The sequence below is a fragment of the Stigmatopora nigra genome, chromosome 20 (assembly GCF_051989575.1).
Source record: "Stigmatopora nigra isolate UIUO_SnigA chromosome 20, RoL_Snig_1.1, whole genome shotgun sequence".
Classification (NCBI taxonomy): Eukaryota; Metazoa; Chordata; class Actinopteri; order Syngnathiformes; family Syngnathidae; genus Stigmatopora; species Stigmatopora nigra.
In genome coordinates this window covers 4,983,708-4,998,421 of record NC_135527.1, presented here as the reverse complement: position 1 = coordinate 4,998,421, position 14,714 = coordinate 4,983,708, and the positions used below count along the sequence as shown (strand labels likewise).

Here is a 14,714-nt window from a genome sequence, read left to right as displayed (position 1 = left end):
TGTCTTTGCTTGGTGGTGCTTTTGTGCACGTGTTATACATTTATTTAAGCATTTTTGAAGGGGCAAGCCCACTTCGCGGAAACGCAGCTATTGCGGGGGGTCCCGGTCTCCAATAACCGCGATAAGCGAGGGAACACTGTAATTATAAAGACACAAATGTCCCACCCAAAACATGGCCCAAACACAAAACTTTACCTCAATCAAAAAATACGTTTTAAACAGTGGAAAATAGTGCTTGAGTGCATTTATTATAATATCAGCTATCACTTTGCATTCAAACACATTTTTTCTTTGATTGAATTGGTTTTGTTTATTATAGTTAGGTTATTTATGAGTTGTTCAAATGCACAACAATATTTTCATTGAGGAATTTTGTTAATGAATATTAAGACAATAATTATACAAATAGTATCACAAATATACATCCTTTATTTTGTTTAACAATATACTTGGGATGAAAAAAATAATCCAGAACTATAAGAGAAGAGTTATTTTTTCAATGATCCACAAACTGGTTCTTTTTAATTCTGCCTGACAAAATACCACTACTTCATATTTGGCAACTAGCACCTTATTAGGCTACTGTAGCACTATCTTTTCAATGATAGTGAATGACTGTTGAAGGAAGAGCACTCTGTCTTCCTTCTCGGGCTCGATGAATTTCGGATGTGGAAGATGTTGGGTGTCCAAATACAGGCTGGAGGCGATGAACATTGACTTCAAAGGTTTGATTGCAAAATATTCTGGGCACAGGTAAACCACAGGCAATGCTGTCATCCACAAATGTGCTGAGACAGACAACTTTCATTCCCCTACTTCATACAGTAAGCAATTTATTATAAACCGGCAAATAGAAGATAACGACAATGTTGCAAGTCTTCAAGGATAAGCCATTTTTTATTAACTTGCACATAGAAGATAATGACAATGTTGCAAGTGTTCAAGGACACATCTGGCTATAGGACAGAGCTCTACGAAGGAGAAGCTTGAGACTCATGGAGTCATGACTAGAAACAGGCAAAATACACATTTCAACATGAGACCCACTTCACGACCCAGCTATTTGCAAAGCCCCTCTTTTTAGGCAATGAATCAAATATTTGTCCCAATATCTGTGGTGTGCCGTCAGGGCCTCCAAGGCCTTCTCTGCTGGCCTAAGAAATATCTGAATCACAGGCTGATGTTAATTATATTTTGTCCACAATTAATTGTAATTTCTATTAAATAATTCCACATTGTCTGTTAGCTTCCTTTCATTTATATTCCCCCTGGTTGCACTTCTTCCAGATGTGTGTTTTCATATTGAAGCATTTAACCCACATGTGTCAAAGTGACAGTCCGGGGGGCAAATCTGGCCCGCCGCATCATTTTGTGTGGCCCAGGAAAATAGTAAAAACTACCCTCATAAGATATTGCAAGGCTGGCGAACAAGACACACAGAACCACATATATGCGAAAAGGAGTCCCATAAAAAAAATCATTATGATTAACGCAAAGCTTGATGCACCGTCAGTGGCACAGTGGTGTGCAAACACGATACTCCTATTAGTGTGTTTGGGACTCAGCTCCCTCACCAATGGTTTCACATTTTGTCTTCCTGGTTATTGAAGAGCCATAAGCACTAAGAACAAAATTAACATGTACAGTGCATGAATCACTGGCAGTGGTGGGATTTGAACCCACGCCTCCTGAGAGACTGGAGCCTAAATCCAGCGCCTTGGACCGCTCGGCCACACTACCTTCAATGATAAGAAGTGGGGGATTGGGCATCAGTAAATTGTAAATGAACCTTAAATACCCTTATATTTAAATATTGAAATGTGTTATTTGTTACTTGCAATACGATCAAACGCAATGTATCATTTAAAGCAAATGTCCTTAAAATTACCTAACTTTTTCTCAAAATGTAGCTTTTCGATTTAGTGTCACGGCTAGCTAAACTCGAAATGGACTTCAAACTACTCTCTTCACGCTGTGGCATTAGGAGACCAAATTTAACATTATCAACCCCTCTGTTTAAAATCTGAATTGAGAACCTGGCGTGAGGTACTGAGACAGTAGAGGGCGATAACGCTACAGTCCGTTGGCTGCCTACAACCGTAAAACCTAAAGAGGAAGAAGGGGTGGGGTGTTCATTTCTGCATGGCTAGGATTTAAACTTTTTGTTTGTGCGCCCCTTGTTCCTCCTCAATTTGATTGAACTTAAATGAAACTAAACCTCGACAACATATTCAACATCGAACAGTTTGTGGAATCGGAGGCCAGTCCATTTTTCTTCAATCCGTTGTGGGAGTCGTACTTTAGCCTAGCCTAGCTGGCAGCTATCAAAGGAACACGCCGTCTGCATCAGTACGTCGTCAAGCGAAGACAAAAAGTGTGAAAATGCCCGCGAGAACGCCGCCGGTTGCTGCAAAGTTTCAGATGGAACTTAATAGCGTGCAAGAGGATCTCTCATGTCATCAACATTCTATTGTTAGCAAAATGATGCAAGTTAAAGTTGTTCTACACAAACTCGAAGGTACGTTCACTTTAGAGTCATTATTGCATAATAGACCAATATATACTTAATGTTACACAATTAATATTTTATAATGAAATATTTAACGGGGTGGGCAATGTTGTTTCTGATCGTGACTTTATTGAATGAATCGAAGCATGACAGCGCTTAGCATTATTAGTAGAACTAAGAACGTGCTACAATGATAAACCACTAGATGTCGCCAGCTGCTCAATATTCATGCCTTTAATCTGCAACACCTTCCTTTAGATTACTGTTCTCATACCTGTCAATTTGTACGTTTTATACGTATGTTATACGTTTTCTTACCATTTCAAATCATGTACGCCGTACATCGACTTTTGTACGGGGAAATACAAAAAAAATTGCCAATATTTATGACAACCCATCTCAACGAGACCGTTTTGGCTAAAATCTAGATAGTTTCGTAGGCTGGTAGCCAACGACGCTACTGTCATCGATCGTTACTATTGTCACGGTATACCAGCAAAAAATATCCTCAATTGTATGTATTTTTTTAGAGATGCGTACGGCAATATCGGTAAAGGATGACATGCACATGCGTAGATATACATAGAGTAAATATCATGGAAGCAAGCATGGAGGAGCCACATAGTAAGAAACAAGTTACCGCGCGTAAACATACGTCGTACGGTGTTTGTACAGTTTTTGGGGGGTTTGTACGGGGAATAATAATCATTTATAAGGGCAGTTAACGGCAGAGGTTGACAGGTATGTGTTCTGTAACTTTAAAGTAACCTTGTATTCAGATAAAACATTGCTGCCCATCATGATGTATTGTTCTGAACATGAAATATTCTTGTACAGTGGTACCTCAACCTACGACATGCTCGTGGTACGATGAAAATTTAGATCGAATAGTCCGCCCGCGATATGATCAAAATGTCGAGATGCGATCAAGCTAGTTAGCTATGACATGAGAGGCTGTTTACCATTGTAGCGCAGTCTTTTTTGGAACAACACACAGGAAGTCTTCCACAAGATGGGGAACTTCTGCAACCTGCGACCGAGGTAGAGAATATGCAGAGTCACTCTTCCAAGCTTATCCACACAGTTCCTCAGAAGTGTGGAGCTGAAGACAAGAGTAGGAGAGTAGAACTCCTCGACTCCGTTTCTGGCCTGGTAATTATGAAGCCCATGATGGAATGATTGGTCAGAGGTGTTGCTTCTTCTCCCACCACTTTTGTCCTGCGCCGAATATCCACCGGTATTGAAGTGTTGCTCCTTTTGCTGCGTATTGTAACAGCTAGTCCCATGTGAATGAGAGCGTAGGCATGGCTGAATGGTTCCAAAAAATAAGTAGCGGAAAGAAGCCAGGCTAACATAACAAGGAAAGTTGTAAAAACATTAAAGTATGAAGTACAAAGTAAAGTAAAAAGGAATGTATTAAGAAATTATAAAATGTCATGAAAAAAGATAGAAGGGCTGTAAAACCTGAAAGACATGAGTGGGCAGAGCTACCTCCACCGGCAGCCGGTGTGAAAGGCACCATCTTGGAAAAAAATAAAGATGAACTAAACAACGAGAGCAGCGATCAAACAATGATCTCAAAGTTGCGGCCCGAAGGCCAAGCCTGGCCCACTACCACTCCGTGGTGCGGCCTGCAAAAGTAGTTCAACATTTAATGCTAAAATTCAAATGCAGCTTATAAATAAATAGAATATAAACTATCCTTAGAGATATTCACTGCATCAATCCGCACAGACATTGAGGTATGGTCCTCTAAGGCAGTGATTTTCAACCACTGTGCCGCGGCACACTAGTGTGCCGTGAGAGATCCTCAGGTGTGCCGTGAGAAATTATCCAATATCCTTTTTTTTAAATTAACATTTATTAATAGATTTCTGCAAATATGATGTCATTGTCCAATGTCCGTGCTGCAAAGGCTGGCAGCGTAATGTAATATTTGTCCGTGTGGCAACACGTAGTTGATTGACACGTTCCGCCAAGAAAATTAGTGATGCACCGTGGTGACAGTCATGGAGAAGTTTTTAAAAAGGACAACTGCAAACTCCGAACTGCGCCCTGGACAAGATTCTGACCCGGATAAAGGCCCTAGTATGAGTGGTGGAGAAAACAAAGCAAAGACGGTGAGCTCAAGGCAATATAGTAAAAGCTATCTTTCGTTTGGATTTACTTTCACCGGGGATGAGACGACACCTATTCCGTTATGCCTGGTGTGTGGCGAGAAGCTATCCAACAGCGCCATGGTGCCAAGCAAGCTTAAACGCCATCTCCAAACGAAACACCCGTCGCTTCAAAACAAGCCGATAGACTATTTTGTTCGCCTGCATGTAAACACAGAGAAACAGGCAACGTTTATGAGAAAAACCACAAAGGTAAATGAGAAAGCGCTCAAAGCTAGTTACCTAGTCGCCGAACTTGTTGCTAAATCAAAAAAGCCGCACACTGTGGCAGAGACATTAATACTACCTGCCTGTAAAGCCATTGTCAACGAGATGCTCGGCCCTGGTGCGGCTAAAGACATAGATAAAGTCCCGCTCTCTGATAACACAATTGCCAGGCGTATTGATGACATGTCTACAGACATCGAAAGCCATGTTTTGGAAAAGATACGCATCAGTAGGAAATTTGCGTTGCAAGTTGACGAGTCTACGGATATTAGTGGACATTCTCAGCTCTTGGCCAATGTGCGTTTTGTGGATGGTGATGCCATTAGAGAAAACTTCCTATTTTGCAAGACACTGCCAGAAAAAACAACTGGAGAGGAAATTTTTCGGGTCACATCGGAATATCTTGACCAGGGAGGACTTACGTGGGAAAACTGCACAAGTGTGTGCACTGATGGAGCTGCAGCCATGGTCGGGCGCACCAAAGGCTTCGTGAGTAGAGTGAAGGAAAGAAACCCAGATCTGATTATTACGCACTGTTTTTTGCACCGTGAGGCCCTCGTTGCGAAGACTTTACCAGTAGAACTGGTTCCTGTGTTGGACGATGTGGTGCGCATGGTGAACTTTGTGAAGACACGACCTCTGAAAAGCCGTATATTCGCATCTCTGTGTGAGGAAATGGGAGCGGAGCATAAAGCCTTATTGCTCCATACGGAGGTCCGATGGTTGTCGCGCGGTAAGGTGCTGACCCGTGTGTATGAGCTGCGAGAGGAACTTAAAATGTTTCTGACAAATGAGAGGTCTGATTACTCAAATCAGTTTGCAAGTGATGAGTGGTGCGCAAAGTTGGCATACCTGGCTGATATATTTCATCATCTTAATGAACTGAACACAAGGATGCAGGGCCGAAATGAAAACCTGCTTACAAGCACAGATAAAATAAATGGATTCCGTTTAAAGGTGCACCTCTGGCAACAACATGTGCAACGTGCCAACCTGGAGATGTTCCCACTCACAGACAAACAGCAAAGCAACACTGCTGCACTGTCTGAGGTAATAGGTAAACATTTGAAAAGTCTTGAGGAGAAGTTGTCATTTTATTTCTCTTCAGCCTCCACTGAATGCTTTGACTGGGTTAGGGACCCATACAGCTCGGCATCAGTTGTTCGAAAGGACATGACTTTACAAGAGCAGGAGGAACTAACTGAACTGAGACAGGATCGTGGTTTAAAACTAAGATTTGCTGATCTTCCTTTGGACAGTTTTTGGTTGACTGCTGCCAAGGAGTTCCCCATTCTGGCCAACAAAGCTGTTCTGACATTGCTCCCATTTTCCACAACATATCTGTGTGAGCTGAGCTTTTCAAGCCTAACTGCTATAAAAACTAAAAACAGAGAGACACTGAGAGCTGTTGAAGAAGAGCTTCGTGTGTGTCTTTCTACTATTCCTGCCAGGATATCGGCTTTGTGTTCATCTAAACAGGCCCAGGTTTCACACTGACTGAGTATAAATAAATTGAGAAATTATATTGTAATTAAATATACTATACAGAGTGTCATTTTGTAAAATCTTTGGTTAGTGGTGTGCCACAAATTTTTCCAATGTAAAAAAATGTGCCGTGGCTCAAAAAAGGTTGAAAAACACTGCTCTAAGGCAAAAGCGCTTCACTTCATAGAACTACCAGTACCATCAGAGGAGGGGATCGACACCACCTTCGAAGGCAAGAAGGCCGAATACTTGAATCTGGCAGCCAAGTGCCAGAAAATTGTCTGGAAATGCACCATCTAACCAGTCGAGATTTGCTGCTGAGGCTACGTTGGGCTTCTCCCACTGTTTTTGATCCCTTCATTCATTCATTTTCTGATATGCTAAATCTTGTTATGGGGTGCATGAGCCTATCCCGGCTGCCTTCAGGGCAGAGGCGAGGAACACCTTGAATCGGTGCCCAGCCAATCGCAGAGCACGAGGAGAAAAACAACCATTCATGCTCACACTCGTACCTAAGGGAAATTAAGTGTCCAATCAGACTTTACCTCTATTTCAATCTCATTAATCCTCCAAATAATAACAGACCTGCTACTTAATACAAGTTAATCCTTTTTTAATGTCTCCCCTTTGGTGAAAGCATTTTTATTAAATTAAAATCTAAAACATAAAAGAGAATGTTTACAATGAAAGGGCTCCAAAAAAGATTTGACTAATTTTAAGGAGATACATCACCAGTGAAGAAACTTTTCTGACTAATAGTGCCTTACTTTGAAAAATGCACCCATAAACAGTTTTCAACTCGTGTTGCTGTTGAAGAAAATAATACAGTAGTAAGTACAGCATTGAGACAAAATGAATGTATGGCGCCCTCTTCCGTTTGGTTTCATTTCTGTGAACAAGAAATTCAGTCATTTTATAATTAGAAAATGGTTAATCAATTATGTTTGTGTCCTTGCAGGTTTCAGAAATGATCATAGTGCTGATGGGCAGGAGAGTCTGTTGACCTTGAAGGGGAAGTTGAGCTCCCCCAAATCAAAGAGGAAAAGCTACAGTTCTCTCAGCAACAAATGGGAGACGAGAAACTTCCAATCAAAAGGGAGGAAGATGATTTCACCTGTTCACTTGGTGAGTTACTGAAGAAGAAAGATGTTCTGGGTGTTGCCAGTGGAGGGGCGGAGCCTGCAAACACCAAGACAGGGCCCCTAATTAAAGAGGAGGAGCCAGAGTTCCCTCTAAAACAAATAGAAGAGCAACTTCCAATCAAAAAGGAGGAAGATCATTTCACCTGGTCACCAGGTGAGTCCGTTAAAAGGGATTATCTGGGCGTGGCCAGTGAAGGGGCGGAGCCTGCAAACGCCTCAGCATGGCCCCAAATTAAAGAGAAGCCAGAGTTCCCTCAACAGTGTAAAAGAGAAGACCAATCTCCAATCAAAAACGAATGTGTCAAATGTTCAACTGATGAGCCTTTCAAGAGTGAAGATGATCTGGGCGTGGCCAATAGCGGGGTGGAGCTTCTGAACGGCAGCTCAACAAAAGGACGGCGAGCAGAAAATGTAATTTCTCCTTTATCAGATGGCAACAATTTGCTTGATGATGATGATGAAGATGTTTTGAAAAATCCCAGCGGTGACAAACTCTGCAAGTGCTTTCAGTGTGGGAAAACCTTTGGGAGAAAGTCTTCCTTGAAAATACACACAAGAACCCACACGGGTGAAAAACCATTTTCGTGTTCAGTTTGTGGTCAACGATTCACACAGAAGGGAAGCTTAAAAAAACACATAATAACCCACACTGGTGAAAAACCATTTTCGTGTTCAGTTTGTGGTCAACGATTCACACAGAAGGGAAGCTTAAATGTTCATGTAAGATCACACACTGGTGAAAACTCATTTTCATGTTCAGTTTGTGGTGAAAGATTCACAGAGAAGGGAAGCTTAAAAAGACACGTAGTAACCCACACTGGTGAAAAACCATTTTCGTGTTCAGTTTGTGGTAAAAGATTCACAGTGAAGGGAAGCTTAATTACCCATGCAAGAACACACACAGGTGAAAAACCATTTTCATGTTCAGCTTGTGGTCAAAGATTCACAGTGAAGGCAAGCTTAAAAAACCACACAAGAACCCACACTGGTGAAAAACCATTTTCGTGTTCAGTTTGTGGTGAAAGATTCACACAGAAGGGAATCTTAAATAGACACGTAATAAGCCACACTGGTGAAAAACCATTTTCGTGTTCAGTTTGTGGTCAAGGATTCAGAGACAAGGGAAACTTAAAAGCTCACACAAGAACCCACACAGGTGAAAAACCATTTTCATGTTCAGTTTGTGGTCAAAGATTCACAGAGAAGGGAAACTTAAAAAGACACGTAGTAACCCACACTGGTGAAAAACCATTTTCGTGTTCAGTTTGCAGTAAAGCCTTTTCTACAAAAGAAAACTTAAAAACCCACACAAGAACCCACACAGGTGAAAAAACATTTTCATGTTCAGCTTGTGGTCAAAGATTCACAGTGAAGGCAACATTAATTAGCCATGCAAGAACCCACACTGGTGAAAAACCATTTTCATGTTCAGTTTGTGGTCAAGGATTCACACAGAAGGGAAGCTTAAAAAACACGTAATAACCCACACAGGTGAAAAACCATTTTCATGTTCAGTTTGTGGTCAAAGATTCACAGAGAAGGGAAACTTAAAAAGACACGTAGTAACCCACACTGGTGAAAAAACATTTTTGTGCCTAATTTGTGGTCGATGATTCATACACAGGGAAAGCTTAAAAGCCCATCTAAGAACCCACACTGGTGAAAAGCCATTTTCGCGTTCAGTTTGTAGTAAATCATTTTCTCAACAGCAAAGCTTAAAAGGGCACACAAGCATACACACAGGTAAAAAGCCATTTTCCTGCTCAGTTTGTGGTCGGACATTTTCCCGAAAGAGAAGCCTAGAAGAACACTTATTAACCCACACTGGAGAACAATGTTCTCCTGCTCAGTCTGTGACCACAGATGCGCTACAACAGCCCAATTTAAAAGCTACGCAATTCAAAAACATTTTCCAGGCGCTGTTAATGTTCCAACATTTTCACATAAGTGAACCTAAAAAGAAGACTCAACAACCCTCACATGAGAAAAGCCCTTTTTTGCTCAATTTTTGGCAGGAATATCTTAAAAACACAATTGCCCACATCGTTCAGAAACCCTTTTCCTGCTCAGCTTCTTGCCAGTGATATAGTCGTAAGGATCGACTTAAAAGATGCAAATGTGTTGTGACAAGCAATAACCAAGGACGGCTTTGCTTGCTTTATCAAATTCTGTATGAAAGATCATTGTAATCAAAGTATAATTGTATTTTGCATTCTGAAAATCATGTTTACACTTTTTAATGTGTAATAACAATCCACACTTCAAATACAGTATTACCTTAAAATACTAGTAACTAGTTCATTGCGGGATTGAGCTACTATGTCAATTGACTCGTATCTCAAGTCAACTCTTCCCATAGAAATGAACAAAATATAAATTAAGCCATTTCCATCCTAAAAAAACATCAAATTTGTTCTAATTTACCACTGACTCATTTGGGAACCATCTGGTAGGCTCATATCTCAAATTTTTCTTGTATGTTTCAACACTTGTATGTCAAGGTATTACTGTACAGACGCTCCCCTACTTACAAATGAGTTAGGTTCCGAGCGCTTGTTCATAAGTTGAAAGTGTTCATAAGTTGAAAGTGTTCATAAGTTAAAAGTGTTCATAAGTTGAAAGTGTTCATAAGTTGAAAGTGTTCTTAAGTTGAAAGTGTTCATAAGTTGAAAGTGTTCATCAGTTGAAATTCTTCAAATTGAAGTTGATTCAGTGCTATATTTTGCATTATAATTCATGTTTAATGTCTATATAAGTATATTGAGGGTTTATATAAGTGCATTTGTATGTTTAAGGCTTGTATAAGTAACCGTTATTGGTTTGTACTGAAAAAAAATCATTTAATAAAATGGAGAGAATACATACATTAGAGAGAGATTTACTAGAAACTGGCCAAAAGAAACTATCTAGAAGCTATCTTCTTTTTTTTCATCATAAATGATGCGGTAGCACTGTATGGCATCATTCAATTGATTTGCAACCTTTGTGCAACGTTCAATGTTTAGGTCCTGCCGCTCGATCTCTCTGTTTATAAATGGTACTGACGGTCGAACGATTCAAGTTGTATTCCCGTGCAACGCTCACCACTTTCTCACGCACATCAAGCTTCTTTATTATTGCCACTTTGGTTTCAAAGGAAATGGCTTGCCTCTTCCTTGTACCTCCCTCACTAGAAGCCTTTCGCTTTTCACCAACCATATTGAATCATGGATGCATCGGATATTTAATGATAGAAATGAAAAAGGTTCTTTGCGCACCGGATATACGCCACGCACTTCTGCATTGCAACGAACTGGGCAGAGGAAGGTAGATGCTGGGTGAGCTGAGCTCTCACAGAGCCAGGTGTCGGTATTTGCGGCGGAAAAAAGCACTACTCACAAAAAGCAATTCAAAATCGAACTTATGAACATTTTTCGACATCAACGCAATTTGCAGGTATGTTCGTATGTACCGTTTGTTTCTAAGTTGAATGTTCATAAGTAGGGGATCGTCTGTATAATAAAATTGAGTGTTGTTGAAGATTTTATATACTTCACAATTCTATCCGAAATAGTAGAGCCTAAATTAGGAAATTACAAAGTAAATAACCAATAATGTGATGTAAATAATATGGAAAATGTCTTCACAGTTAAAAACGAAATTTGAAAATTGCTGTATTTGTCGATTGAGTGTTATTCAAACATAGTCCATTATAATGAAAATAATTGATATATTGAATCTAGGATCTAAGAAACAGTAGAAATATGGTGTGAAAGAATGAATTTTGTCAAAATGAATAAGTAGTACAATGTCCTTATACTTTTGTCATATTATACGTTATCTTGTCATATTTTGTGTACTTCCAATAAAGCTCTCTTTTTGGTGAAAATAATTTTGGGGTCTTTTTGTTGAATAAAATGAGCCTTCCAAATTCAATGGTGACAAAAAAGAAGCGTTATTTGCTTAGATTTAAAACGTACTTTTTTTTTAGTTATGCTTCAAAATAAAACATGAAACAGAGAGAAAGGACTAATTTATACTTCAATAGGGTCAATTTAAGTGACTAAAAATGAGGAATATAATAACAAAAACGCGGATCCAAAAGGCTGTGAGTCTTCTTCTCTTGTATTTCCGGCAGTTGGGCGTAATGCTGCCACCTAGCGGCGAGACGGGGTTTCTGTCAATACGATAGTTTGAAGTGTTTGAATTTTTACGGGGTTTTAAGGCAATGTGCTTTTTATTTCGCGCTTTTTATTTCTTCTTAGCCTCATGAACGAATCCATCAAAAGTATCGGAACTGAGCATTTGTTCCAATTCCTTTCGAATTTTATGAACGAAGGCTGAAACCTAGTTTAGCCTGGCATAACTACGACATAAGGGGACAAACAAGGCGATTAGGATCAACGCATCACCGAGCAAGATAACAACAAACACCAAAAAAAATATCAGGTAAATGGTTTTATTACTCTCATAACTCTCAAATAGATGATCATTTGAATATTTATAGATTTATTTTCACCCTGCGTGGTTGAGGTTCATCATGTAAACACAGACGAGTCTGATATTTGTTTTCGGTTACGTGACAACTCGGAGTCAGCTGACCCAGTTTTAACGTCAAAAACACGTTTTCCTGACGTATACCAAAACTTCGTTTTGGGCTTTTACACGGGTGTACGGTTCGGTTTTACCGGAGGAAAATATGACACCTCTAAACCAGGTATAGAGAACCTAAGGCTCGCGAGTCATATGTGGCTTTTTTGTTGGGTGCGTATGGCTAATTTATAAGCTAAAAGCCCAGCTTTAATCATAATTTTGATATCAATAGACCCCCGTGTGAATGCATACTCGTTGATTATCATGGATTAGCATCCGTGTAACAATGTTATTAAAAGATTTAAGTGTACTTTTAAAAGCGGTGTTTTTTTTATTTGAAATTCTGAGTATGGCTCCCAAGGAATAATATTCCAAATTTAGGTATATTTTATGACCCTCTGTCAATAAGGTACGTGAAAATATAGGCTCTTGCTTGTATTACAAGTACACATAGTTTTAGCAATAGCACCCATACATTTAGTACAAGGACACACAAGTGCACACAAGTACACATACTTTAGTCCAAGTACTTGCAGTACAAGTACATATCCAAACAAGAGCAATTGAAAGATGAAAAAGCGGTAATTTGACCACCAGAAAGAGCTGTTTTTCAATTGTGGCGTCCAGGATAACTTAATAAATTGTTGATGAAAATTCCGTTCATAATAGAAATTCCAAGTTCAGTCGCGTTATCTATTCTCCGTTACTGATTAATAATTAATTTACTAAGGATTTTATTCTGACGAGTGTATACTTAATATTAATCACCGTTGTTTCATATAAAGTTAAATAATCTTTCAGTTGGTGCATTGATTACTTTTTTCACCAATTGGCGATCATTAAAACGGTGTTTATTAAAATAGCACTTGTTTTCAGATGAAGATGTATTACAATGACAATGTCTTTTAAAAATGGACAATATTGAGAAACCATACTGGTGTCGTGTTTACTCTGTTTTCATTTGAAAAGACAAATTAACATGAATAAAAACTGTAATCAGCAAAGAATTTTGTACATGATTACATTTCTCTAGGGAAAGTTTAAACCCGTTAAAGAGGAGCAGGAATTTAATTACAGTTGGGAACCCCCACATTAAGGGGGTGCAGAATCCCCTCAAAAAGGAAGGAGACCCCCCCCCCCCAATGTTAAAGAAGTAGAGATGGACATCCTCACGTGCACTTTTGATCCTTTGAAAAAGCGAAGACGGCGCTCTGAGCGAGGCCAGCAGCTGTTCAACGGGAGCACTCAAGCTCATTGCTCCGCTAACGGATAGCAACGGCGCGACGTCGTTGGACACCGATGACAAAGACGAAGTTCACAATGCGGCCGCCGCGGACCATAAATGCTCACAGTGCGGGAAAACCTACGGGAAGAAGTCCAACTTGAAGAGGCACACGAGGAGCCACACCGGAGAGAAACTTTTTCACTGCTCCATTTGTGGGAAGAAATTGTCTTCCATGCAAAACCTAACCAACCACACCCGAACTCACACTGGTGAGAAACCTTTTTCCTGCTCAGTTTGCGGTAAGAAAATGACTTCCAAGCAGAACCTGACACAGCACAGGAGAACACACACTGGGGAGAAACCTTTTTCCTGCTTGGTTTGTGGCCAACGATTTGCGGAGAAGGCTAAATTGACGATCCATACCAGAACGCATACTGGGGAGAAACCTTATGCCTGCTCGGTCTGCAGCCAGAGATTTGCGCACAAGAACTCCTAAAAAATCCACCAAAGAACCCACACGGACGAGAAACCGTTCTCCTGCTCCGTGGGTGGGGAAGGATTCCCTGCCAATTCAGATTTAACAAAACACACGAGGACCCATACCGGTGAGAAACCTTTCACTTGCTCACTGTGTGGCCAAAGATTCGCTCAGAAGGAGCACTTGACAGAACACACGAGAACCCACAGTGGCGAGAAGCCCTTTGCATGCTCATCTTTCGGTCAAATCTTCTCTAAAAATGGGAATTTAATGCCACACAAGAACCGACACTGGTGAGAAACCTTTCTCCTGCTCAGTTTGTGGTGAAAGATTGTCTTGGAAATATCAGGTTAAGAGACACGTGTGTGTTCGGATGGAAAATGGTGACCAAAAAACATTTTAGTCATTCATGCTGATTATTTTGGTTTGAATTATAATATTATTATTTTCCACCAGTATAAATGTGACAATCAACCAAGTTGCCATTTTTTCCGGACTATAAGTCCAACTTTTTTTTCATAGTTTGTCCTGCGACAAATACTCAAGTGCGACTTTTATACCATATTTTCTCACATGTTAGCTGCCTCCGCATGTAAGTCTTTCCTTTAAAATTGCCTTGAAATCATTGAATTTGGGAATTTTTCTCGTATAAGATGCACCCTGATAGGTTCATTAATAATTACACTTCTGATATAATGATCAATCACTGCAAGCAGACATCTTATTCAACTATTGACATTTAATTAAAAAATGCATCTTTGGTAAAACCTTATAAGGGTAGATACATCAAGACTTCCTCCCGATCTCCAAAGTATCTTCTCGAACAGTAATTTCTCGTACGGCTTTAAAGCCATAAATCAAAACAATTACAAGGTTATTGATTAATCCAAAATGCCTAAGCAAACACAACATCTGTAAC

General features: G+C 40.0%; 2 protein-coding genes and 1 non-coding gene across 4 annotated transcripts; 2 read left to right on the top strand and 1 right to left on the bottom strand.

Moving 5' to 3' along the window:
* Positions 1-1,658: 1,658 nt before the first annotated feature.
* Positions 1,659-1,740, bottom strand: trnal-uag (transfer RNA leucine (anticodon UAG)). The gene has a single exon. It is a non-coding gene; the product is annotated as a tRNA-Leu (tRNA).
* Positions 1,741-2,131: 391 nt separating this feature from the next.
* Positions 2,132-10,180, top strand: LOC144213387 (uncharacterized). 2 transcript variants are annotated; one of them, XM_077741828.1, is made up of 3 exons: positions 2,132-2,518; positions 7,337-8,928; positions 9,012-10,180. In XM_077741828.1, exons 2-3 carry the CDS (start codon positions 7,446-7,448, stop codon positions 9,131-9,133), a joined length of 1,605 nt encoding a protein of 534 aa, XP_077597954.1. In that variant the 5' UTR covers positions 2,132-2,518; positions 7,337-7,445; the 3' UTR covers positions 9,134-10,180. The 2 variants fall into 2 exon arrangements, with proteins under 2 accessions (XP_077597954.1, XP_077597955.1); XM_077741829.1 differs by having other exon boundaries at positions 7,337-10,180.
* Positions 10,181-12,662: 2,482 nt separating this feature from the next.
* LOC144213926 (uncharacterized) lies at positions 12,663-14,092 on the top strand. The gene is given in 2 exon segments (XM_077742653.1): positions 12,663-12,673; positions 13,291-14,092. Coding segments are annotated over 2 exon segments (813 nt in total).
* Positions 14,093-14,714: the final 622 nt, after the last annotated feature.

Excerpts from the sequence above, each read along its gene's own strand:
- LOC144213387 (XM_077741828.1), top strand. The coding sequence starts at position 7,446 with ATGGGAGACGAGAAACTTCCAATCAAAAGGGAGGAAGATGATTTCACC. Across the intron at positions 8,929-9,011 it reads CCATGCAAGAACCCACACTG|GTGAAAAACCATTTTCATGT; the intron begins GTGAAAAACCAT and ends TAACCCACACAG.